The 26,772-nt window shown below is 44.9% G+C and overlaps 3 protein-coding genes across 4 annotated transcripts in view; all 3 read right to left on the bottom strand.

The window, feature by feature from the left end:
* Window positions 1–12,068, bottom strand: part of EPT1 (ethanolaminephosphotransferase 1) — a 69,447-nt gene extending 57,379 nt beyond the window's left edge. For both annotated transcript variants that reach the window (XM_015415174.1, XM_015415175.1), the window contains exon 1: window positions 11,870–12,068. In XM_015415174.1, the coding sequence (XP_015270660.1) occupies window positions 11,870–12,037 (168 nt within the window). In that variant the 5' untranslated portion in view covers window positions 12,038–12,068. The remainder of the gene's footprint in view (window positions 1–11,869) is intronic.
* Window positions 12,069–23,717: 11,649 nt separating this feature from the next.
* On the bottom strand, window positions 23,718–26,677 carry LOC107113754 (interferon-induced very large GTPase 1-like). The gene has a single exon (XM_015415119.1). It carries the CDS (start codon window positions 26,675–26,677, stop codon window positions 25,241–25,243), a length of 1,437 nt encoding a protein of 478 aa, XP_015270605.1. The 3' UTR covers window positions 23,718–25,240.
* Window positions 26,678–26,691: 14 nt separating this feature from the next.
* LOC107113753 (interferon-induced very large GTPase 1-like) overlaps window positions 26,692–26,772 on the bottom strand; it is a 5,623-nt gene continuing 5,542 nt past the window's right edge. The window contains exon 3 of the mRNA XM_015415117.1: window positions 26,692–26,762. Within this exon, the coding sequence (XP_015270603.1) occupies window positions 26,692–26,762 (71 nt within the window). The remainder of the gene's footprint in view (window positions 26,763–26,772) is intronic.

Raw genomic sequence — 26,772 nt, 5'->3', positions numbered from 1 at the left:
CCCCGTACCTCACCCGGGGGAACTGTGATCCCCCGCGATCCCCCCCGAAGTGACCTCTGAGTTAGACAGATTCATGGAGGATAGATCTATCAGTGGCTACTAGCCATGGTGACCGAAGGAAACCTCCATGTTCAGAGCCAGTAAAACTTTGAATACCAGTGTCAGGAGGCAACATCAGTAGAAGGCCTCGGCCCGATGCCCTGTTGTTGGCTGTCCTGAGAAAGTGGCTGGCTACTACGTGAGAAAGGATCCTAGACTAGACCAGTGATCTGATACAGGAGGGCTCTTCTTATGGTCTCTTGTTCTACTACAACTTTCCATCTAAACAAATACAAAGTGTATTCACATTTTAGATAGATCCAGATAGATCTTAAAGGTGCCACTGGACTCTAAATTTGTTGCACATTTTAGATAGGTATTTATTATTTGTATTTATACCCCACCCTCCCAGCAAACTGGCTCAGGGCCGCTTACAGAAGTCGGTACAATGTACCTAATCAGCATAAAACATTTTAAAACAGCTTAAAACATTCATAGCATTTAAACATTTAAAGTGCTTGCAGTATTAATAATTCCTTAAATTAAATGGCGTGCTCTAAGATATATCATCTGAGTTTTCAATCCAGTGGTCTCCCGGTCTCCCGAGTAGATATAGGTCTAACTCCGTGTTAGGGCCAGTCCTGTACTACAGATGTTCTAGTAGTATAGTTGGTGGTCATGCTGGCAGCTCCTGATTGAAAGCCTGGTGGAAGAGCTCCGTCTTGCAGGCCCTGCGGACCTGCAAAAGGTCCCGCAGGGCCCTGATCTCTTCCAGGAGCTCATTCCACCAGTAAGGAGCCACCACCAAAAAGGCCCTGGCCCTAGTATCGGCGAGCCTGGCGTCCTTGGGGCCCGGGGTAATTAACCGATATTGTGACCCAGACCATAGTGCTCTCTGGGGTATATATGGGGAAGGGCAGTCCCTCAGGTATGCCAGACCCTGGCCATATAGGGCTTTAAAGGTAAGTACCAGCACCTTGAAGCGTATTCGGTATGCTATTGGCAGCCAGTGCAGTGACCTGAGCACAGGCCAGATGTGCTCCCAACGTGGGAGGCCCATCAACAGCCTGGCTGCGGCATTCTGCACTAGCTGCAGCTTCTGGATTTGCAACAAGGGCAGCCCCATGTAGAGCATTACAGTAGTCTAATCTCGAGGTGACCGTCGCATGGATCATAGGTCACCACGGTTGAGGAACGGGACCAACTGCCGAATCAACTGAAGATGATAAAAGGCCGATTTTGCAGTGGTTGCTACCTGGGCCTCCATTGTCAAGGAGGGATCCAGGAGCACTCCCAGACTCCTCACCTCCGACGCTGGCACCAGCGGCGCCCCATCAAAGGCCAGGAATGGCAGGCAAGTCATTAAAGCCCCAAATTAAAAACAAAGTAGGGATTTTTTAAAGCAGTACTGACATGCATGAATTGCAAACAAAGACAAACTCTAGTAGCCAGCCTAACAAGCCTTAACACCTTCCCACATTCAGAAAAAAGGGCAGATCAGATTATTGCTTTCAAATCTTGTTTTCTTACAGCAGTCACCATGTTAATTTGTTTGCCACACGTCAAAGTTATCCACTAAGGGGAAAAAATTATTTTTAGCCGTGAAAATCCCAAGGGAATAAACTGCACCGGTAAACTGTAACACATGGAGTATGTTTAAGCCACTCCCCTCCCCAGACTGGAGAGGGGGATTTGAACACATGAGGGGAATTAAAAAAAAGGAATGTTCAATTCAGGTTATTACATAACCTTAATGGCTAATTTTAACAAGACTACCGGTTTATTCTCAAGGTGTAATAGACCTATGGGTGGTGGAAAACATGAATAATCCTACTTCTTCATTGCTAGTACTCACAATGAAAGGAAATAAAGGATATCATTGCCTCTCTGGCTTGTCAATCATTCTACCACTTCTGTACTAATTAAAGGGGCACAGGTTGACTTATTGATCAGCTGGGTAGACTCTTGACTGCTCAACTGTCCCTTTGTTCCCATATATAAAAGGCTTGATATGTTAAAAGCTGAGCATTCAGGATGTTGCCTTCAAGCCCCATTTGCATGTTTTCCACAGGCATGTCTGTTGGCCACCTTTAGGAGGTAGGATGGAATGGGCCTTTAGGTCTGGAAAGGCTCCTTTTTCCACACCTACAGAAGAGAGGACTGGATAAACGGCTGGAGCCACCGAGAACTCTGGACAGATTAAGTTTCTACACCCAAAGTTGCAGAGAAAAGTCTGACATCATGGGCTATGGCTGCTTAATTCCCAACCTTGACATCACTGTGACTTATTCTTCCTCTCCCTCTCCCACTTTGCTGCACAATCCCAACTCTTTCACAAGGCACCAGGGCTAAACAAAATGTGGAATGCAAGTCATGCAATTCCTAGAATCCCTTAGCAACTATGTCATTTCCCCTGCTAAGGGGAAATTTTCAGGATTTATATTCTCCCTGGCTCCATTTGCAGGGTGAGCAAAAGCTAAAAGGAGAAAAGAGCCCAGTGGATCCAAGCTTCAGTAGAGCAAATTTGAAGTCGGCCACCTGGAAGCTGGCTGCTCTTTTTCTTTATGACTACATTTTTCAAATGTCGTAAAAAGCTCAGAGCTAAGAAACTCAGTCATCTTGTATGTGGATTTTTAGGCACAGGCTAAATGTAGTACAGAGGCATCAACGAATAATATACAACAGCTTCCAATTAAAAAAACAAAAAACACCAGTGTCCTGGTTGCAGCTAATAATAATAATAATAATAATAATAATAATAATAATAATAATAGCATTAATACAGCTAACAGTCAGGAAAGATTAAAAAATACAGCCTAAATCCAGAACTCCAAACCATATTTCATGCCCATCAACCATATCATTAAACTAGCAAATAAAATTGAACAGCCATATGCCTTCACTCCAGAACCGTGCAACCTTGTCTCCAACTGAGCTCATCAATAACTGCTAATATCCAAAGGTTCACACTGCAATAAATAGCCTTACGAAGACCCTTGCCAGAAAAGGCACTCTATACATCTCTTTGGGTAAGCCAGTCTACACAGCAGTCTTGATATTATGGTATACCAATATACCTCCCTCTGAAAAAGATGCTGGGCTGGCTCAATTGGTGGGTAGGTCTGTCTGAAAAGGCAGAGGCAGTCCTTCAGGTATGTGGGTCCCAGGCTGTGAGGGGCTTTAAACATTAAAATCAGCACCTTGGATGGCACCAAGAAACAAAGGCAGTCCATGTAGCCACTAGAAGACTGGTGCCATTGTACAGCATGCTATTAATGTCAAAAGGTGGCCTGTCAAATTTTGCACAAGCTTCTGAGTTACCTTCAAAGGGAGCCTCATGTAAAGCACACAACAGTCCAATCTGGAAGTTACAGGATATTCAGTTGCTGAACTAAGAGTAGCAGTTCTCTTACAAAGTAATTTCAAAGGGAGATTAGAAAAATAGACTGCTGAATTGCAACTGATAATGAAGCTCAAGACAATGCATCCTCCTGGACTGAATCAAGACCTAGGTTTCCTGTCTCATTACCAATGCTAATTTCTCCACATCTACTACCTCTCTGCATATCACACCTGCTATTATCATTTAGCATCTGAAATCACTCCATTCTCCAAATATAGGACAGGTGGACTCACTTTCTAGCTGTATCTGAAGAAGTGAGCAGTGACTCATGAAAGCTCATACCCTGCTACAAATTTTCTCATTAAAATGCTACTGGACTCTTGCTCTACAAATCAACATAGCTAGGTTGGCAGAGTCAAAAAAGGGAGCTAGCTTTCTAACCAGACAGAAGTTACAGAAAGCACTCCTGGCAGCACCAAACTTTTTCTCAAAAGAAAAGTCTAGGTCCTGAAGCATAGCCAGACTATTAATATGCACAGACACAACTTGAATCCATCCAACCAAGATAGATCAGTCCCCTCAAGAAAATCTGCCTACCCAACCAACATGTCTACTTTGTCTAGATTCGATTTCAGTTTGTCTGTCCTCTTCCATTTGACTATGGCCTCCAAGCACTGATTCAGGGTAGAAACAGATCTAGAGGTGATGATAAAGAACTGTATAGATGACATTCTACTGCAAAATTTCCAAATGGATGCTCAATTAAGTTCTCTGAAGGAAACTGTGCCATTGATGCACTTGTTTCAGTCTTAACTCCAAAACTTTGACCAAGATGGATCAACAGAACAGTACACCCCCTAGAAAATAAGCTTTAAAAAATACTGCAGACAGCTCCAACAGAATTCATTCCCTTCTCCATTTTACATCTAGAGATCATCTACCATCAATACATAAGAACATAAGAGAAGCCAATGTTGGATCAGGCCAATGGCCCATCCAGTCCAACATTGTGTCACACAGTGGCCAAAAATACCAGGTGCCATCAGGAGGTCCAGCAGTGGGGCCAGGACACTAGAAGCCCTCCCACTGTTGCCCCCCAAGCACCAAGAATACAGAGCATCACTGCCCCAGACTGAGAGTTCCTATCTATACCTTGTAGCTAATAGCACCAATGGTCCATATGTTTATCTAATTCCCTCTTGAAGCCGTCCATGCTTGTAGCTGCCACCACCTCTTGTGGCAGTGAACGCAACCTCATGACTGGCCTGAAAACAGATTTAAAAGGGTCTAAGCAAATATGCTCATTCAGGTGAGCCTGGAGTTGTTCTGTCACCATCTGGGAAATCTCCTTGCCTAAAAGACACAGCATGGCAGGCCTTCAGTGATCCTGCCTATAGACCCAGACAATATGGAATTCTAGGGTGCCGCCAGGTGCTCAGCTGTCTTTGCTGAGACTCCCACCATCTTCCAGAGCATTCTGGAAGCCAAAAAGATCCATCAGTCTTTTGACAGATAATGGGTCCATCACCATGCAGGGGTGGGGGACAGCTAACACCAACTGAACTTTTAGAAGATAATGATCTGACTATGAAAGTGGTCTCCATTCAAGCCCCATAACCAGACCACTAGGAACCTGCTTGGTGCAGAAGATCCAACATACACACTTACGTCAGGCCCTAAACAACCTCGGAGAGTACCATAGCTGTTATGTAGGCCATTAAGTCTTTACCAAAGCTTAACAGGATTAACTTGGCATGGATGCTGAAATCCCAGCATTTCATATAGGGCTTCTGTGACAAACAGCATTTTCACAAGGGAACTCATTGAAGAGCTAGACAGAAGGTCCCCAGATCAACACAAGAAATATACAGTGAAAGACATCCACTACCTGCATCGGGTAATTGTGAAAGTAGAAGAACTTGGGACAATTACTGCAACTCCACTACTCAACATCCCCCTGAGACTGGGAAAGGATCGCAAACCCAGCTGGGTCAGAGTTGGTTCACTACTGTCATCCAGCCAGGTTTTACCTATGCGACTGTTTCACATTCTTGCCTCAGCCTTTGGGATATCAGCAACTGCCTTCCAGTTACAAACAGAAGATGGGGAATTGCACTGTGCAATGAAGCAACTAGGTATCCAGCTAGCAAGAGAGATCTGTGACATCTGCTTCCCTGAACCTCCCACACATTTAAGCAAGTGTTTGTTCCAGCACTTGAATGAGCAGGGATAGATGATCACTCCATAAGCGCTTCTGCCAGAGGGACTGATTCAAAGAATGAAACCTCAGGGGATTTCACATTCTTTACTAAAAAAATAGCCTGATCCAAAGTACCACAGTCACAGGACAGCAGCAAGAGATGTGCAGAGCTACAATGTAGAGTCTGACCTTTAAGAAGCTGTGCCCCTATTCAATGAAGGAAAGCGGGCAGCAGTTCCCCGTGACCCAGCCTCTGGATTGTCAATTCTGCCTGGCTTCCAGCTGCTCTTAACAAAGAACAGTGCTGTTCTGGGGACGGAGCACTATGTTCTTAAGTTTTGCTTATGGGGAAGTGATAAAAACAATCAGATTCATCTTATGCTACCCCCAGAAAGTGTCCTATGCTTCAAGCCTAGCCACTGAAACATTAATCTAGCAGGCACAAGAATACCCAGTGAAAAAATACATACTGGATTTAAGAAAAGCAGGATATTTGGGAAAAGCAAGAGAAGTTGAGCTTGGTCAAAAAAAGGAAGTCGGAAAAAGGATGCCGCCTCTTATGAAGACAAGCGTTTCAGCTGGGAAACACTGTTCCATTAAGGCATTCTAAAGAGTGCAGCAATTCCCTTAACTGGAGACTAGTTCACCCTTATAACCTTACCCTTTAGCAGGACTTTCCCTTAGGCCTCATTTGTTATTACTGGTAGTATCTTCCAACTGAATACAATTTCTGTGAGCAGTGCACTCATATAAGCAGTGTCAAGGGTGAACAGAGGAAAGCAACTGTCTTTATTTGTTTTCTTTTTTTCCATCAGCACAAGCAAGCTACTGGAGACATCAGAACAAAATTTCTGAAGAAAAGTTTAGGCAAGTCTCCAGGATTTCAGAAAGCTGTGCCATTATTCGTAGAATGTCAAGGTGCCACAACATTCATGACAGCTGTTCTCCAATTTCTGGGTTAAAAGGCTGCAATTATACACCTCCAGTTCAGGCCTAGTAAATTCACACTGGTAAATGCAAGGCTAAGCTATTGTACTGCACGTGTTGGCCCTCCCTTTCTGATGGTTTAAAAAGTTCAGTTGGTGCCAAAAGCATGGCATGCTCATTTTTACGACAGAAGGGGCAAGAGAACCAGGTGATCACCTCATGATTACTAGCTCCAAAGGAACTGCCTACTTAAGTTCTTAACAAACTTGGATTTGCATAACTAAGGTCCCGTTCACACACGGCAATTTGGTCCGGGAGTGGGCCAGTTCGGGGCCGGATCAAACCGGCGCGATCACACCACAACACCTGTGAGGCGTCCTCCTTCCGTACCCGAACTGGCCCTTTCCCGGGAAAAGCCGCCGCAAACTGAACCACCTGCTTTGGTGGTTCATCCTGTAGCTGCGGGGCAAACCGGGCGTTTGATCACCGGCGCGTCCTTGCGCCGGCACAACCCCGGCCCGGAGCCGAACTGCGCATGCTCCGACATGCGCAGTTCGTCCGGCTCCCGGTTAGGGCCGTATTTTCTCCCCGGCGTTTGATCGCGCCGGGGAGAAAAGGCGCCGCAGCCAGGGGATCCGTGGGATCCCGCCGCGGCGTCTCAACATTGGCGCGGCTTTTAAAAGCCGCGCCTTAAGAGGCATTTCCCCTGCCGTGTGGCAGGGGCCTAAGAGATCTCTGTGGCAAATAGATACAGAGCAAGTGTGGTGTAGTGGCTGGGGTCTCACATTAGGATCCAAGACACCCAAGTTTGAATCGCCATTTCCTGTGGAAGTTCACTGGGTGACCCCAGGCCAGTCCCACACTCTAAGCCAAGCCTACCGCACAAGTTGTTGTGAGGAGAAAATGGAGGAGAAAAATGTAAGCCAATTTGGTTCCTCATTGTGGAGAATATAAATGAAGCAAATAAATACCAGAAGGCTCTTTCACTAAATGGAGATTGTGTCAGTGAGGAAGCTTGTGATTTTGCTTGTACCATGAACCATTGGGACATGGAAGAATTGTTGATGTGTGGAGACTACCTTTACTGAAAGCCTAGTTTAACAGGCAAAAAAGGGAAAGCAATCAGCTAAATGTGTACAAGTTACACAACAGAAACACTAATATGGCCCAGATACCTTTGAATTCAGTTTAACAGAGAAACCAGCCAACAAGCTGCCAAAATTTAGCCCTGCAACGTAGAAATTACTTGCCCCAAAAACTCAGCCTTATGAAGGCCCATTCATTCTTGTCAAGTCACCACACCCTTGATAATACACGAGGAACACACAGTGAGACATAGCAGAGCACACTACCCATGTGTGTTCCCATTCAACTCAAGGAAACACTTCTCATTAAAGGTCAAAACAGAAAGAATAACAGCACACCAAGGCCATAACCTCACTTCTGAATTCACTCCAATTATCCAGATTTCTGAAATCTACCTTTGGAAACAGAATAAACTGCTCCATTTAATATATATATACACAGAATTAATGAGCACTTTATTGCAGTGGCACCAATAGGTTTGGGGGTAAAGAGAAGCATTAAACCTTTTAAAATTATAGGCAAAGAGGCTGCCTAAAAATAATGTTAGGAAGGGGGTCGGGATGGTGCCTGGCACTCTTCCTTCAAAGCTGCGTTAGTGTGGGCTAGCTCACAGTTTTCTAGCTTCCGGCTCAGACATTTTTGTCTTAGCTCAGGAAAGATGGCTCCAGAGCAAGCTATTTTATGCAGCAGCCAAATCGCTCGCTCACAACTTTAATGCCAGTAGCTCACAACATAGAATGTTTGCTCACACGACTCCACAGCTTAGAAGGAGCATTGCCTGATATCCAAGATTTATCCTGGAAAGCCACGCTCTTCTTCCATTTTCAGTCAAAATTAGCTTTATATTATCAGTGCTTTCTTAACATCCACAGCCTGCTCTTCATGGCTTCAATGGAAGAAAATTCAATTCTGACCCATGGCAATATGAAATGTGTAGGCTCTACTGTACACTGGGGAGGGGGGAAATTGAGAAGTTCTTTAGCAGATAGACACCTGGAATTTTTCCAGTCCTACTTCCCGAAAAATCAAAACTGTGATCTTCATCAAGAACAATTAGATGCATTGCCTGTCTAATTGAACTAGTTCCAACTGCCAGGGTTTCCCAGAGCTATGAGTGAGTAACTTACCATCACCAGTTTTGCAACCACGAACCGCACCTGTTGGTTGCCTCAAAAAACAAAACAAAAAAAACCCATTCTCTTGGGTGATCCCATATGCAACTGAAGATTCTCAGGTGAGTCAAACACCAAGAAAAGCCAGTAACATGTACAGGCCACTACAAATCCACAGCTACTGGCAAAATTGCATCATAGACAGAGAAGCATGTGCGCTTGCTACAGAGGCACCGTTTTTTTTTTAGTTCCAGGGAGCAAAACTGAATGGAGAAAAAATGCTGTCTCTTATTGGGCTAGCTCCTGTTAGGAAAAGACAACATAAGAATCTTTTGCATGAAGATTCAGATTGCCATGGCAATCTGCAAATTAAAGTTACTTATGCAACCATCTTGAACAGGTCTTCCAGAGAGAAGCAATTGTGTAGAGAAAACCAGACTCCTGAAGGGAAGCATGTGCTACCAGCTACAGAACCCAAGCATCAACAACTGCCGCAGCTCCTTAGTTCAGTTAAAGCTGAAGCATTCCATTGTTAACTGCAAAAGTATCAAATGTTTATATGGTAAGAAATATCAAATGTTTATACGGTAAGGAATATCAAATGTTTATTTGGTAAGATCACTACTAAACCTGATTTACTTGTTAAATCGAACAGCTAAAATGAAAGCACTTAAAAGGTGCAATAGAATGTAGCACATCACCTAGTTCCACATACTACAGCATTAAGTGTGTGTGTTATGCGTTGTCAAGTTGTATCCAATTTATGGTGACTACGAATTAATAGCCTCCAAAATGTTCTGTCATTAACAGCTTTGCTCAGGTCTTGCAGACTGAAGGTTGTGACTTCCTTTATTGAGTCAATCCATCTAATGCTGGGTCTTCTTTTCCTACTACTTCCAACTTTCCTAGCATAATTGCTTTTTTCCAGTGAGTCTTGTTTTCTCATAACGTGACCAAAGTAGTAGTAAGTAGCAAACATATATCAGCATCTAGAAAAGAACAAGGGTCTAGCAGCACCTTAAAAACTAACAAAATTTGTGGCAGGGTATGAGCTGTTGTGAGTCACTGCTCACTTCTTCAAGTCTGAAGAAGTGAGCAGTGACTTACAACAGCTCATACCCTGCCATTAATTTTGGTAGTCTTCAAAGGGCTACTGGACTCTTGTTCTTTTCAACTACTACAGACTAACATACCCATCTCGATCTACATCAGCATCTAGAAAGCCTTAACAACCCAAAGACAGGCAAGCAGTGCTCTGAAGAAGTCTTTTGGAAGGATAAAAGGGCTGCATCTCTTCAAGTAGGCCAGAGAAATCATGCAATTTCACCTGTTTGCTATTGCAAATGCAAAAGGACTTTCATTAGATATACTCCCAAGCATACATTCACCTCTTCAGCCAACAAGATAAACTAGTGGTTGTCACGCTGGTCCCTTAATCATAGCAAGATCCCTCACAAAGCCCACTGTGACAGGACCAGGAAGAAGACAAACCCAACAGTTATTGGAAGCTCACTGGGCAGGGACCGTACTACTTGCACACATCCCAATGTTGGCACTGTTTGTAAGGGCGTAGGAGGAAAACACATCCCAGAGGCAAGTGTGGTTGCTCCTCCACCCCTTTCCCCCGTGTCTTCTACATTCTTCCCACATGTACCATAGGCAGGAATTCCATGACTGAAAGAAGGCAGGAATTCACACAGGAAACCAAGTGGGTTTTACACAGGGTATGTATCTTTGACATCATCCAGCTATCATCAACAATACACAGGACACTGAGAAGAGAAGCTAGGAAGACTCAGCACACCATCTGCTGTGCACATCTTAGCTTTTACACTATTTTATGTAATGCATTTTATATTTGTTGTTTGCATGTTTGGCTTAAGACCTCAGGTCAATGAAGCTAATAAATGAAATGGAAATGGCTTTTACACAGCTGTACTCTTGCAAACAGTAGAAAGGCACAGAGACACCTCAGTGGACTGGAAGATATCTCTGCACTGCCGCCACTGCCACCTCTTCTCTCTTTCTTGCCAATGCAGAGTCTCCTGATGCTTCCAGTCAGATACATACAAAAAGGGGTAATGCCTTACAGAACAGATAGGTGGAAAATGAGCTTCCTTACAGACACACTCTCCTGAATATTGTAACAGGGAAATGGGAACCTAGAGAGGAAAGTGAACTTCTAGTGCTCTGCCCTAATTTTTATTTTATTTTTTTGGAGAGGAGAATGATACCCAGGCCACATTCCCAATCCAGACACTGGCATTTATATTAACCCAAAAGTAAGAAGGGGGTGGGGACAGGCAAGGAGGAGAAAGTAAAGGAGCAGGGGTGGTGTATAGCCTCCTGTTTGAAAGACAATCAGTAGAAAAGAGCTGTGCATAAAGAGTGTGCGTTGCACAATAATTTCACACGTGAAGATACCTCATGCAAAAACGGATCAATGGCCTGCCTAAGCCGCTGCAATAGTTGCCAATAGACTCAGGTAAAAAGAAAACCCAAAGAGGTCTTTTCCAAGCACCAGAGATTTAACCTTCTAACTGGAAGCCATGCGTTAACATGCACCCATGATCCCCTCCACAGTTTCCCAAGCCAGAGCCCTTCTCCAGCACAGTGTGCATGCAACTTAATCTATAGAGACACCTTATAACAAATCAGACTACACCCCAGCACTGGCAAGCAGAGAAAGAGCTCTCCCAGAATTGCTACATAAACCTTTTAATCGGGGGATAGCAAGGGACTGAGCCAGGAACCTTCAGCATGCATACCGTACAATACCAAGCACCGAAGGACGGACGGCCCGCTCCCCAGAGACCTTCATCAACATACCGCGCGTGGGACTGAGCCAGAGCCCAGCCCCAGCCCCCCGCTGTCTCGCCCAGCAGCGATCTTTGGCCGAGAAAGGTTTTTAACACATTCTCTACCCAAGATCACTCGGGACCTTCTGCATGCAATCCATGTGGTACTAGCACCGAGCAATGCACGCTGCCCTCCGCAAATTCCCGGGAGGCGCCATTCAGCATCCTTCCTCCCTTCTCTGCCAGCTGCCGCCTATCGCCCCCTCACCTCTTGGTTTTCCCCCTCATTGCCGGAGGCTCCTCCCCGCAGGGACCCCCGAGGAGAACACCCACCCCTCTCGGAAATGCCTCCCCCATTGCACACCTTATACTTGTCGAAGCCGGCCAACTGCTCGGCGCTCACGTACTCGTAGCCGGCCATGGCTAGGACGCAGGGAGAGGGACAGCGCGAGGTTGGTGGGTCGCTCCGTCCTCCCGCCTCGCCTTCCCCACCTTCAGACAGAAAACAGCAGCAGCAGCGGCGGCCCCACATGCGCAGAAGAACCACCCGGCTTCGTGAGTGATTGGAGAGCGCAGCCCTCTGCTCGGCTTCCGTACTTCAGCACCCCTCCGCCTCCCCGGTTCGTCATCGCCCGCCCCTCTCTTCCCGCTCGCCGTCCGAGATCAGCCCATGCGTGACGCCACTTGAGCGTCATCCCGCCGCCATCTTGAAAGAGGCAACACTCCCATCTGTAGTCACCCGATAATCACCCGCCTCCTTAGCGCCGCCTGCGGTTTATTTCCTCCCTGACTCGGCCTTCCTGTTGTCAGTCAAACTATGGGATCCAATAATATCTCGCCTTCTCTTTCCGGCTTTCCCACCCTTTGATTCACAAACTGTCTTAGAAAGCTATTTTCAGCAAAAATAAAGCTGGACTGTTACAGGAGCCCAGCAACACGGTAAAGGTAATTGAATTTATTCCAACGTGAGTCAGCGTGTACGTCCATAATGATGAATTTATATTGAAGGCTGTAAACAACGGGAAAGGGTGAGTGGGAAGATGTCACACAGAGAGGCTGGTTTAAAACGATATCCAATCAAAAGAGTAATCGATGAGGACCACTCCCATATTTTGTTCTATAGGGCAACGTTGCCTACGGTAAAATCAGAAGGGATAAAACTAGATAGGCATATAGGATAGAGGCTACATAACACTTTGGCTGAACTAATTAATATCTGTACCTTAATGTATTTCTTTTTTGGAATAGTGAATGTAATGTGATGCAATAAATATTACAAAGGGTTTTTCTGACATAACACAGCATCCCATCTCAAAGGCTGCTGTCAGCTTACTCCACGCTTGAGAGGAGAGGAATGGAACGTAACGGCAGAGTCTCAATTACTCTTAACAATTAGGAAGGATAGTTTTACACATTAGTCTTCTACTTTGACATATTTATTGCTCTACTGTTTTTCCCTGTAATTAGATCCAAACATATTGTTACCTATAAACTTAGCTTGTTATTGCTATTTAGTCTTTGCATAAGTCAAAACATCTTTATTAAGTGGTATGCTAATTTGCTGTTCACCTATGTAGAGGCATATGTATCTGAAAAAGTTTGTGTGCACACAAAAGCTCATACCTTGAATAAACTTGTGTTGGTTTTAAAGGTGCCACTGGACTCAAAATTTGTTCTAATTAATCTCTGTAAAGGATGTGTGGGTTATGTTACGTAAGAACACAAGAGACGCCAATGTTACGTAGGAACATAAGAGATGCCAAAGGCCCATCCAGTCCAACACTCTGTCACACAGTGGCCAAAAATACCAGGTGCCAACAGGAGGTCCACCAGTGGGGCCAGGACATTAGAAGCCCTCCCACTGTTGACCCCCCCTAAGCACCAAGAAGACAGAGCATCACTTGCCCCAGAGTCCCTATCTATACCTTGTGGCTAATAGCCACTGATGGACCTCTGCTTATCTAATTCCCTTTTGAAAGCGTCCATGCTTGTAGCCGCCACCACTTCCCATGGCAGTGAATTGAATGTTAAGATATTAGCACTGATAGTGAGTGAATGAGAAATCCTAAGTCCTTGTTCTGTCTTTATGGTGGGGAAGGATGATATTTTATTAATACTAATTCATCAGTTTAGGGTTGGAAGATTTTTTTTGTAGAAGAATAGTGACTTTGAGACCTGCAAGTAATAAAATGCCCTTGAAGATTAAAGTGTTTCCCCAATGGTTTCTGAATATTAATCCTGTTTACCAATAGTTATCCACAGCTGGGAGTGATCCTTTCCCACTCTGATTGGATTACACTTTGAATTTGCTCTTGTTTTAAACTGGCCTCTTCTTTGTAACAGCTTTCTCCTGAGAAAAAATATGCTGGAATAAATGTTCGTCTTTAAGCAATGGACTCTTTTTTGCTGCCACCAACTAACATAGCTACCCATCTGGAGTTTGTGCATATAGCCCCTTCCCACAGTTGACTGGCAAGGAAGGGCTGCAACTGGCACCTGCAGACCCTCTGTCTCCCCCTGACCCCACAAAATAAAGTTACACTTCTCATCCTCTAGGAATGTTGTGATTGAGCACAGATTACCTGATAGTTTTATTCTAAACAGTTCTTCTCATAATCCTACTTAGATCTATTCAATGGTGCTTACTCCCAGGACAGTATTTAGAAGAATAAGAAGAGATTGGATTTATACCCTGCCCTTCACTTGGAGTCTCAGAGCAGTTTACAAACTCCCTTCCCTTCCCCACAACAGACACCCTGTGAGGTAGGCTGAGAGAGCTCTTTCAAGAACTGCTCTGTCAAGGACAGTTCTGACAGAATGATGGCTTGCCCAAGGTCATCCAGCAGCTGCAAGTGGAGGCGTGGGGAATCAAACCCTGTTCTCAGATTAGAGTCTGCACACTTAACCACTACACCAAACTGGGATTGCACTGCAAATGCAGCAGAGAAGAATTGGGATAAACATGAGAGTTTTAGGCATATTAGGCAGTTTGGCATTGGTGATGTTATTAGATCTGTCAGTAGCATTTGATACAGTTGACTATTTGGTCCTGGTCAACTGCCTGGCCTCATCTGACCAAGGACACTCTCAGAGAGCAGCTATCAGGGACCAGATCTCCTCTTGGTATCCCACAGGGTTCTGCCCTGTCCCTGATTGTTGTTTAAAATGCACACACACATACACGCCCTCTAGTGGAACTTGTCAGGAGTCTGGGGCTGGGTGCTATCAATATGCAGCTGGCACTCAACTCTCCCGTTGGGTAAGCAGCCAAATGTGGCACTCTTTGCCTTGAGTCAGTGTCTGGACACAGTGGTGGGCTGGCTGAGGGAGAGCTGGCTGAAGCTGAATCCAAAGATGGAGATCATGTGGCTAGGAAAGGTCAAGTCTCTGGCAGAACTGCAGTTAGCAGCTCTTGATGGAGTCCCCTTAAATTCAGTGGCCTCAGTAAAGAGTCTGGGGGTGTGGCTTGATTCCTTGCTTCTGTTGGACAAACAGGTGTCCACAATGGTGAGGTCAGTGCTTTTGTTTCTACACCAAACCTGCCAAATGGCCCCTATTTACCCCAGTCTGATCTTACCACAGTGATCCATGCCATTATCACATCCAAACTGGACAACTGCAGTGTGCTGCATGCAGAGCTGCTGTTGGGGATACTTTGGAAACTTCATGTGATCTAGAATGCAGCTACCAGGCTGTTGACCAGCTCATTTTGGTCGACTCATATACAGCCAATCTTGGGGCAGCTGCACTGGTTGCCAATTTGTTTCCAGATTAGGTTCAGGGTTCCGGTTATAACCTTTAAAGCCCTAAACAGTCTGGGAACAGCATACCTGGAGGACTGCCCATCCCAAGAAGAAGAGATTGGATTTATACCCCACCCTTCACTTGGAGTCTCAGAGTGGCTTACAGACTCCTTTCCCTTCCCCTCCCCACAACAGACACCCTGTGAGGTAAGTGGGGCTGAGAGAACTCTTTCCAGAACTGTCCTTGAGAGAACAGCTCTGACAGAATTATGGCTTGCCCAAGGTCATCCAGCAGCTGCAAGTGGAGGAGTGGGGAATCAAACCCGGTTCTCCCAGATTAGAGTCCACACACTAATCCCAATATTATCTCCCACCTGCTTGTGCTCATCATTGTGCAATATTTTGATAGTGCTTGGTCCTCGGGTAGTCTCTCTTGCTTCCACCAGAATGAGGCCTTTTTCCATCATAGCCCTGTCCTGGTGGAGTGCTTTATCAGAGGAAACATGTGCAAGATGGAATTGTTCCAGTAGGCTTTTGGTGAATCCTGTTTTCAGCTGTTATTGGTTTGCTAGACATTTTCTCTTTTGAACATTTTCTAGGTACCGGGAGAATGCCAAGGTTTTAACTGTTGTAATGATGAGCTTGTGGTTTTGTTGTATTTGTCAAAATGTGAGCCACTCCATGCTGCGGGAGTAGTTGTCATTTGGTCACACAGTCGAGTCCGACTCTTTGCGACCCCATGGACATCACGCTAGACCCTCCTGTCTTCTGCCATGCTTTGAAGTTTGCTTAATTTCATGTTCATTGCATCGATAACACTGTCTAAACAGGGAATTTCAGACAGCTGATATGTTCCATTTCACGAACTGTTCACTAACGGTTTCTATCTGTCATTTCAGACAGAACTGTTTTAGTAACGGTTCCCTAGTGGAATATATTTCCCCTTTCAGACAGAAACGGTTCTGTCCTGTTAGGGAAGTGTTCCTGAGCCCTTTTTACCTCAAACTGCTTCCAAGAGGTCTTCTACTATTCCTGAAGCGCTACGGGGTGTCATGTAAAATGCCCCGTAGTGCTTCCTCCAGTGATGAGGTTTTTGCACCCTTTTTCACCCATGCGGGCTATCTCCTTCTTTAAAAAACAAAAAAATGTTTATTTTAAGAGCGCTATGGTGCACTGTAATATAACCCCAAAGCAGCGCAATAGTGACTGTCTGAAATGACAAACTGCTTCAGAGACAGCTCCTTACCGGTAGGGGAAAGGCTGTGTGAAATGGCCATCCCTGTACCGGTTTATTCCAAGACGGTACAATAACAGTTTTAAAAGGGTAATGCGAAATTCCCCACCATCTCATCCTTTGCCATCCCCCTCTTTCTTTGACCTTCAATCTTTCCCAGCATCAGGGTCTTCTCCAATGAGTGCTCCCTTCTCATTTGTTGGCCAAAGTATTTGAGCTTCAGCTTCAGTATCTGGACTTCCTGGAAACAGTAAGCCTGAGTAGAACATGAGGTGTCAGAGGCAAAACTCTTGTCTGCAGGAGTTCACATTCACATAGTATGCTGTTTAAACTGTTGCAGCAGAAAAGGGTAAGAGTCCAATAGCACCTTAAATATGACTAAATTAGAGATTTAGGTGCTACTGGACTGTTACTCTTTTCTGCTACTACAGACAGACTGACATGGCTACCCATCATGATCTGTTTAAACTGTTGGTCTGCACTGTAGAAAAGCAAGATCTGAGTCCAGTAGCACCTTAAAAAGGTAAAGGTTCCCTTGCTCAAAAGCTAATCGAGTCCGACTCTAGGGCTGCGGTGCTCATCTCCGTTTCAAAGCCGAAGAGCTGGGTCATGTGGCTGGCATGACTAAACACCAAGGTGCACGGAACGCTGTTACCTTCCCACCAAAGTGGTACCTATTTATCTACTTGCAATTTCTTGCTTTCGAACTGCTAGGTTGGCAGGAGCTGGAATTAGAGACGGGAACAACTCACTGGGTGCGTTCAGACGGGGCATTTCAGCCGGCATAAACTGTAACGGTTGGAACCGGTGCAGTTTATGCCGGTTAAAACGCGATCACACTTACCTCCCTCACAGCGAAGCCCATCGCTGTATGCCGCATCAGCATTGTTTTTTTTAAAAAACCCTCAGTTTGAACATGCGCATATGCAGCCATCCACAGAATGACAAGAGGGATGGCCGGAGGCAGCTGGGACTCCGTCTGAGGGGTCCTAAAGCCCGTTCTCTCCCTTTTTTCTTCCAATGCAACCAGTCGCCTGGATTCAGGGTTTTCAACAGAGGGCCAGTTCCCCCCCCCAAATCTTTTCCCCCCTCTCCTCTCCCAAAAAACGCAGACATATGCAACTGGATCCAAGTTTTTAAAAGGTGTCTTGCAGTCCTCTACTGGCGTTGCTCTGACTTCCCCCCCTCCCCTCCCTACATGTTTGACAGCTCCTGGCGTCTGTTCCTGAAAACCAAGAGAGGGAGAACAAAATTGCAGCTTGAGTTGAAAGGGGGGAAATAAAAAAAAAACCTGGAACCCCATACAAATTCACACACAACAGGTTTGTTTGGGGGGGTGGGGGTGGAAACCTGTGCAGGAAAGAAAATAAAGTCCAGTTTCCCATCTTTCTATTCCCCCACCCCCCCTTTTTTTACAAACTTCCTTGGAACTGCAAAGGGGCCCACAGCAAGAGCAATTTTGCACCAGAAAAGGCCAAAAAAAGAAAGAGAGAGACAGAAAGACGATTGGGAACGACGGTTCCCCATGGAAGACCCTTCTCCCCCACCCCCTTTCCCCCATTTGATGATTTTAAAAAATATATGCATGCAGTTGCAATTTGACACTGAATCAAACCCGCTCACTCCGTCATGCGGCACACTCAGGTCTCGAACTGCTGAACTACTGACCTTCCACAGCCTGCAGTTCAGCGTCTTAACCACTTGAGCCACCGCAGCTCCTCAGGCTCTGTAGCACCTTAGAGACCCACAAAAGTTCGGGGGTATAAGCTTTTGAGAGTTAACACTCTGACAAAGGGAGCTTGTACCCTCTAAGGTGATACTGGACTCAGATCTTGCTGTGCCTATCCAAAGTATTTTATGACAGTATTTATATCCTGCTATGCCATGTAGCTTACAGATTACAATTCAAAACATACAAAATAAAACCTCAAATAACCCCCTTCCCTCCTATAAAATACCTGCAGTCTGAAGAATTATATTATTATTATTATTTTGCAGTGCCATGTGAAGATTTCTAGAGATGCCATCCACCTCACTTCCTCAGGCAGCCCACTCTGCAGTGGGTGCTGTAACAGAAAAGTAACCAGCCTGACTGATGCCAGGCAAGCTACCTGAAGTGGGGGAACAGCCAGCAGATGGCAGCCTGAGAACCATACTCGATAACATTGTTTAGTTAGCACGCCAGAGGTCTACAGTGGCTCAGGAGGTGCTGTGATGCTGTGCACATGTACCTGCTTCTCAGGGGGCGGCAGGCCAGTTCCATTGAAAGGCTGTGTGAGTACAAAGGGGCACAGGTGGCAGCTTTTGCTTTCCCAGCGTTCTCTTCAAATCAGGCCTTACTGGTGCTTGAACATCTGAGCTGTGGAGATCTTAGATGAGGTCTTTCCAGAACAGCAGCAATCCAGGTATCATCAGAAGGAGGAAGTGGAGCAATAAAAGCAGCACAGGTGGGAAGTTGTTTGAGGGGGAAATAAATGTTGAGAAACCAAGGATGCTTCCTAAACACACCAGGGACTGAATTCAATTATTTACTTCGGAGTACACATGCTTAAAGTTGTAGTACAAGAGGGGAATATTTATTATTCATTTACTGTATGCATAGACTGCCTGTCTCACTAAGACTCAACGTGGATTAACAGTGTCTGTTGATACAGTCAATATGAAGAGGCATCTAATTAGCGATGGACTAGGGCTAGGACTGCAGAGACCTGTTATAGTCCTATTGTCTTTACAGAAAAGCCCTCCTGAACAACTCCATTTTACATAGTTTGCAGAATGGCAGAAGCACGGGAGCTCTCCTGATCTGACGGGAGCCATTTCACGGGGAGGAGACTACAACAGAGAAAACACATGCATGGTTATTGATCTTGTCTGTTTGCAGGGTGGGACCTGCAGAAAGCCCTGAGCAGACCAGTGAAACAGTCATGGGAGAACATAGGAGGAGAAGCAGTCATGCAGCTATGAAAGAGCAAGGCTACGCGGGGCTTTGTATGTGATAGTCACTGTAACAATCCCACCGTGGCCATGTGTGTTCTCACATAAATGTTGTATGTTTGCTTGCAGGTGAAAGCGTGCTCCTTTTCTGTGCCACCACCCCAAGACATAAAACCTAGCCAATCACGTAACCAGTGCCTTGGGAAACACTGGTAATGCTGCCTCTGAGCAAGTACAAAGAGCAGCGCTTCCAATTACTTTAGGTCTCCCTATGCTTGCATGTCTTTACCGTGTTAAGACCGGTCTACGATGTGTCAGTAGGATCTGAAACACAGTCTGCTTTCTTAAATACATAAGAAACTTTATTACTAAAGATTTAACTATAGCACATACATGGGAAAAGCTGTCCAGCTTAGCAGATACAGATCTAAGGAAAGAAAAACATAACTATAGCGAAGTTACAATGCAGGACAGTTACTGTGGATGGAGAAAATACATCCCCAAACCCCCCACTACCCCTTTTCAGAGGAATTTGGGTCCCCACAGGTCAAAGTATTTGAACAAACAAAGGAAGATGCTACCTTTTAAAACTTCTGCCTGCTTTGGTGACATCGTGTTGTGAGCCCAGGCCAGGAGCTCTTATGTTTGCAGAAGTTCCCAAAGAACTGGCATGAGAGACCTGGGTTTACTTATGAGAAGAGCTTTAATAACCCATCAAAGTTATCAAAGCAGATTAAGGGCGGAGCTCCAATCAGCCAGCCTCAAGAGGTGTGCACACACACGCAGAGGAGCTTAGCCAACCCAGGTCTAGAAGATAGGCTCTGCTAACTAGCATGAGTGCAAATGTTCCCCTGAGAGCAGCTCATGCTGTCCTGTCCTCTCTCAGGACTTAGGGCAACTAAGCACCAGCATCAGCAAAGATGGAGTCACCTGGGGCAATACACAGCACCCCCCCTCCCCCAATCCAAAGATCACCTGGAGAAAATGGCTGCTTTGGAAGGTGGACTCTATGGCATTATACCCCATTGAAGTCCCTCTCCAAGCTCCACCCTCCTCAGGCTTCACCCCCAAAATCTCCGGTATTTCCCAACCCAGAGCTGGCAACCCTATCCCCCAGTCAGCTCCTCTGTCATGTAGCCATCATCTCCCTATCCCTGATCTGGTCAAGGACAACCAGATTTCTTTCAGGCCAGGGATCACTAGGAGGTTCTTTCTTCCAGAGCGTAATGCCCTTCTGAGGGTGTACCAGGAGAGGCGGTCCCACAGGTATGTTGGTCTTGAAGGTTGATACCAAAACCTTGAATCTGATCCGGTATTCAACCTGGAGCCAGTGCAGCTGACGGAGCACTGGTTGTATGTGTGCTGTCAATGGGGTCCCAGTAAGGACCCTCGCCGCTGCATTCTGGACCAGTTGTAGTTTCTGGGTCAGTCTCAAGAGTAACCCTGTGTAGAACGAGTTACAGTAGTCTAACCTGGATGTGACCATTGTATGGATTATTGTGGCTAAGTCAGGGCAAGACAGGAAGGGGACTAGTTGCCTGATCTGGCGTAGTTGGATAAATGACAGTCTGGTAACATTTCTGATCTGGGCCTCCATCGATAAGGAGGCATCCCGAAACACACCCAGACTCTTGACAGTTGGCACAGTGGTTAAAGGTGCACCACCACTGGTAGTTGGCACCTCAGCCCTGGATCCCCCCCCCCCCCCCCCCCCTATCTGTCTTTGACGGCTTTGTTTCGGCTGGCTCTGCTTCAACCATCCAACCACAGCTTCCGTCTCCCAGGATGCCAAGGCTGCAAGGAGAAAAAGGCTGCTGTAGTTTTGGGGTGTTGCCAGTTCCAGGTTGGGAAATGCCTAGAGATTTGGGGGGTGGAACCTGGAGAGGGCATTGTTTGGGACCTCCGTATGGTGTAATGTCATAGTCATTTTCTGCAGGGGAACTAACCTCTGCCACCTGGAGATCAGCTGTAATTTTTGGAGATCTTCAGGGCCCCCTTGGAGGCTGGCAACCCTACAAATGGAGCTTCTGTTCTCTTGGTTGCAAAATCAGGGTAACAGAGAATAAGGGAGAAAATTCAGCGAGCTGAAGGTGGAGTGACCCAGGCTCCCACATCCAAAAGTGTGCACACATGTACTTGTTTGGCAGAGTTGGAGAGAGCTGTTACACAGTTAGGATTGTACAAGGGAAGGGGGAAGCTGCCATAAGGTTGCCAGGCAGAAGGCCGGGGGAGCGGGGGCATGTGGGGGCAGTCATCAGTGATGTCACCCCTTGCTAGGAAATGCTGGAAACTCTATGGTAAAACCTAAGGATTCCTAAAGAGCTGTGGTATCACATCCAGGTTTTCCCCAGAATTGATGTTGTGCTGTCAACCGATTGTTTTTCTTCTTCTTCTGAGCAGTGGCAGGAAACAGGAGCTGGGGGCAGAGGATTCCCTGTCTCCCCTGAGGAGCTGACAACCTTGCTTAGTATTAAAGCTGGCTGCTGTAGGAAATAAATAAAATTCCCTTTTTATTCAGCTCTTTTTCTACGAAATGACCCCTGATGCTGGCCAAGGATTCTCCATATCCAAACAAAGGTGGGTTTTTTTCCTGATACGAAGCTAAAATCTTTCTTGACTCAGATACTGCAAAGTCCTTACCCTAAACAATTAAAAACCATGGACCTTATACCTTCTTCTGTAGCAAAAGAATGGTAGTCTTGTCTTGTCTGCTAACATCTATACTACTATACTACAATCCAGAAAGACAGAAGTCCCTGTCCTGTCTAGTGAGAGCTGCATAGCGGGATACAGCGTTACATCTTTCTGATCTAGGTCAATCCTATGGACATGGTAAGAAAAGAGATGGGCTTCCCCTCTCCTTGCAGTAAGGGTTGATGGACAAAGAAACGGAAAAGAACAATAAAACTCCTATCTTTGCGCCTCTGAGCTCAGGAAATTACTCTTAATGAGCCAGTCAGAGGGAAGCTTCTGGGACCCCTAACTGTGGACTCCAATTCCCAAGTGCAACTACTCTTAAAGGTACATTAACGCTGGCTGGGGGCAGCACAGTCCCTAAGAGCAGCATTCTGAGTAACAGAGAAAGACTAGCAGAGTAGGCAAGAGGAAGGTTACAGAGGAAACTGACCTTTCTAGCTTGCCAGCTCTACTTCTTCCTCTGAAATACTAGTATGCACTACATTCAAGCAACAATAACATAGTATGGCCCTTCACCTTCAACGATCCCTCTGCAATCTCTGGTCCAATATACATAATGCCTCCCAAATCTGCAAAATCTGATTGATGAGGGATGACAGTGGAGAAAAAGTACTGTATTTTCCTGCATATAAGACTACTTTTTAACCCAGGGAAATCTTCTCAGAAGTGGGGGGTCGTCTTATACGCCGGTACGCCAGAAGCATCAGCACAGCTCTATATTTTAACTGGAAAACTCTATATTTTAACTGGAAAAGTTGGGGGTCGTCTTATATGCCCAGTCGTGTCCTGACCTGGCTAGCCTAGGCTGGTCTGATTTCATCAGATCTCATGAGCTAAGCAGGGTCGGCCCTGGCTAGTATTTGGATGGGAGACCGCCAAGGAATACCAAGGTTATGACGCAGAAGGAGGCACTGGCAAACCACCTCTGAACATCATTTGCCTTGAAACCCCTACAGGGTCACCATAAATCAGCTGTGACTTGGCAGCACTTTCCTCCACCACCACCACCCTGTGAAAACCCATGTACTAATTTCCCACAAATAGTAGGAGACACAGACTAGTGAGGACCACACACAGGCTGAGTGGTTAGATTAAAATAACTGGAAATGGTTTATTAATGCACAAAACAGCAAATAAAGCAACACAAAAGCAATAAACTCTTCAATCAAAGAAAATATAATACTGGATACCAAAAAAACAAGCCCTAAAACATGGCTGTTAAAAAATGAACTTATAAGGCACTTCAGCAAAGCATCTAAAAGTCACAGATCAATGAATAAAATGAAATAAATGATTACATAGCAATGAGATATGCAATAGCCTAATCTCCAGATCATCTCCAGCCCATCTAGTTAAAAGCTAAACCCAGCTCTCTACCCCACCCTGTGTTTCTACATAGCAGTTTGCATAGCCAGCGTGGTGCAGTGGTTAAGAGTGGTGGACTCTAATCTGGAGAGCCGGGTTTGGTTCCCCACTCCTCCACATGAAGCCTGTTGGGTGCCCTTGGGCCAGTCACAGTTCTCTCGGAACTCTTTCGGGCCCACCTGCCTCACAAGGTGCCTGTTGTGGAGAGAGGAAGAGACTGTGATTGTTAGCTGCTTGGAGACTCCTTAAGGTAGAGAAAAGTGGGGTATAAAAACCTACTTTTCTTCTCTTCTACCATTTATTAGTTCCCAGATGGAATACTCCAAAATACCCAAAACAAGGAGAAAAGGAAAAAGACAACAATCAGAAGGAAGCAAAACAATGCAAAAAAGAAACAAAGGAAAGAAGTGGGTTGAAGATGGGATAAAGTTTGACAAATGGGAGACGTGTAGTTTTTCATACCCTTTTCAGCGATGTGCTGGAGCCAGTTTGTACTGGTTCACGAGACTAGATTGTTAAATTTTCAAGAATTTTGCCAGCTGGTTGAAAAATCATCAGGAGCTCTAGGATGCCTTCCTCCTTCCTTCACGCACATTCTCAGAGGCAGAATAAGGTAAAAATTTGGAGTAAATGCAAGACGCTGGCCAGGGCTGTGACATGCAGGCACCTCAGGTAACCAAGCCGTGGAAAAGGGTGGCTTGGGCGTGGGAAGGAGGTGGCTGATTCTCAGCATGTAAATCTCCGCCCCTCTGATACACTCCCCACCCCACCCCCTCATAGGTCCCCTGGCTCTCTCCTTGCCCAGTTGCTCTCTGCAGCATGCGTACAGAAAGTCTCCTCCACCACCACCCCCAACACAGCCAGCACACCACTGGCTATGGATACAAGAGTTTGGCAAAAAATCAACAACAGCATTCTGTGAGAATCAATTGGCTATATGGATTTTACAATAAAGAGTACTGTATATTATTATTTGTAAATTGTGTGCTACACATCCTTTATATCAGTAAAATTTATAATAAAGTTTTGTACATATAGGTATGCATACGTTTCCCCCCTGAGAGCTGTTTGTTAAAAATTTACCAGCGCACCACTGCCCTTTTTCATTGATCAACAGGAGCCCCTCCTATTCTTAAGTGAATTTATACATTTTCTTGACTGTTCAGTTATCAACATTTATTACCCAAATATTTTATGTTGGGTGATCAACCTGAGGTGTCTCTTCTAGGAAAACTTTCTTATCCATCATATTCTCATGAAGGAACTTTATAATTGTCCGTCCCATCTTCATCACCACAAATAGGTATAAGCACGGCAAACTGTTGAATTATCATCTTCACATGGTGTTGCCACATATCTAAGCTCCTGAGATCACATCATTATGCTGCTGCCATGTAAAATTGTTTTATCTATCACAGCCAGGCCTATATCAGAGCGATAATAACACCTTCATATTGATTAGGTCTGAACTAGATGTTTCATACAAGTTGGGTCTAAATGTCCTCTGAATCAACGCATATGGAATAACAGCTTAATGAGGTAACCGCCGCCTTTTCCTCCAGGGCCATAGTCCTTAATGAATCAGGCTCTGGCACACTTCCAATCTTCCTTTAAAGGCAGTAACTTTTGGCTGTAACTCCATCTAAGTGGGGGTGGGGGATCCTTGGAACCAATTTATGCCAAATGTCATATCTAGTTCAGCCCTTTGTGGCTGAATGAACAGGATGCTTGGGCTCTTTTGTTTTAAAACAACAGTGCCATCCTAAGCAGAACTCTGTGGGGAAAACAGCGTCAGGAGTTTTTGCCTGAAACCTCCTAACTTATAAATGGGCTCTATTTCCATTAGAATTTCATCTCTTAACTTATACATATGGTCTATTTCCATTAGAAAAAGAATTTCATCTCTAGATACGTTTTCCCAGTCATGTGGTATTTTTCCTTTTGCTTCAAAAACTCCTTGGTAGGCAGTTTCTAGTTCATTTCTAAAATGGCAGACAAACCATTTCCAATAAAACTGTGGAAAAGTGCTTGGTTGGATGTTCCACTTTGCGTAATCAGCTCCTGCTTTTCGATACTGTTTGCAAGGAATTTTCTTCCCATCAGAGATGAAAGTGGAATCACTTGCTGCAATACTGGAGCAAATATCAATAACAAAATTATTTGTTCCTTCCCACTTGACACCTGTTATAGCTAGTGGCCGATGGAAATAAGTGCCATGTTCTCCATCATGATCTGGAATGGTGTTTGTGCACACGGCTTTGCAAAATGGGCACTGCTTCATGCATCCACTAACCTGCTCAAATAGAATCTCATGAGGCTTTGCAAAAAATGGGTCCAAATCAGTCTCGGAGAATGTTCTTTCCAAATCATCTAGCACATGGCCCAGTGAGTCACTAACAGCTTCTTTAATCAATTTTATGCCTATGACTTCTTGGTGTTCAATGCTGCTCAAGGTGTGCCTTGGAAGATATAAATTGTCTCCTATCCTGCTGCAGAATTCATCCAGCCACAAGGATACATTGCTTCCTTTATCTTCAACAACTCTGGTTGAGTCATTGATGGCACAAAGAATAAGATCTTTGAAAGTGTTAAGATGAGAATGTAAGAACTTGTTTAATTGTGGATTCCTTTTATTCAAACAGTAGTTATTAATTCTTTGTTGGATAAATTCTGCCATTGAATAACTTGGATTATAAATGTAGTCCATGTATTTATGAAAATTTTCCTTTTTAGCAAGATGAATCAGCAAGTTTATTTCCAACTTCTCTCGAGTACCATTGAAAGCTGGGTCTTCAGTCTTCATCACATTGACTATGTCAATCGCTGTCTTTTCGTAGATTGCATCACAAATTGCTGAGTTAAGGCTGGTGCATAAAAAGTCAGCAAATGTTGTTGCCGATTTTGCTCCTTGGTAGGATATGGCAAATGATTTAAAGAAGTCTTCTTTCTTGCTGTTAAGATAGATAATAGGATCACTTTCTTTCTGGAAGATTTCATACAGTTCTGCAAACTTCTGTGCTGCCATTTGGCACAAATAGAGTGATACATCCACTCGGTATGAAGATGTTAGTTTCAGAGTTACAGTTTCTTCAAAAGCAAGTATTTCCTCATCTATTATTTTCACTATTTCATGAAAATAACTAGAACTATAATTCATAATCTCCTCTTCTCTCTTCTTGATGTAGTCTCCAATACGCATCTTCAGCTGTCTTGTCAACTCACAAAGTTCTTCAGGAGGTATCTCATTTTGTTGAAAAATGAATGCCTTGATACTTTTACATAATCTGTGAGGAA

Source organism: Gekko japonicus, unplaced genomic scaffold (genome assembly GCF_001447785.1).
Source record: "Gekko japonicus isolate JY-2015 unplaced genomic scaffold, Gekko_japonicus_V1.1 scaffold63, whole genome shotgun sequence".
NCBI lineage: Eukaryota > Metazoa > Chordata > Lepidosauria > Squamata > Gekkonidae > Gekko > Gekko japonicus.
Note: the sequence above shows the minus strand (reverse complement) of the source record. Positions and strands in the feature narration are given on the sequence as shown.

What these genes read in the sequence shown, in the direction of transcription:
- LOC107113754 (XM_015415119.1), bottom strand. Translation starts at nt 26,677, where the DNA reads ATGCGTATTGGAGACTACATCAAGAAGAGAGAAGAGGAGATTATGAAT.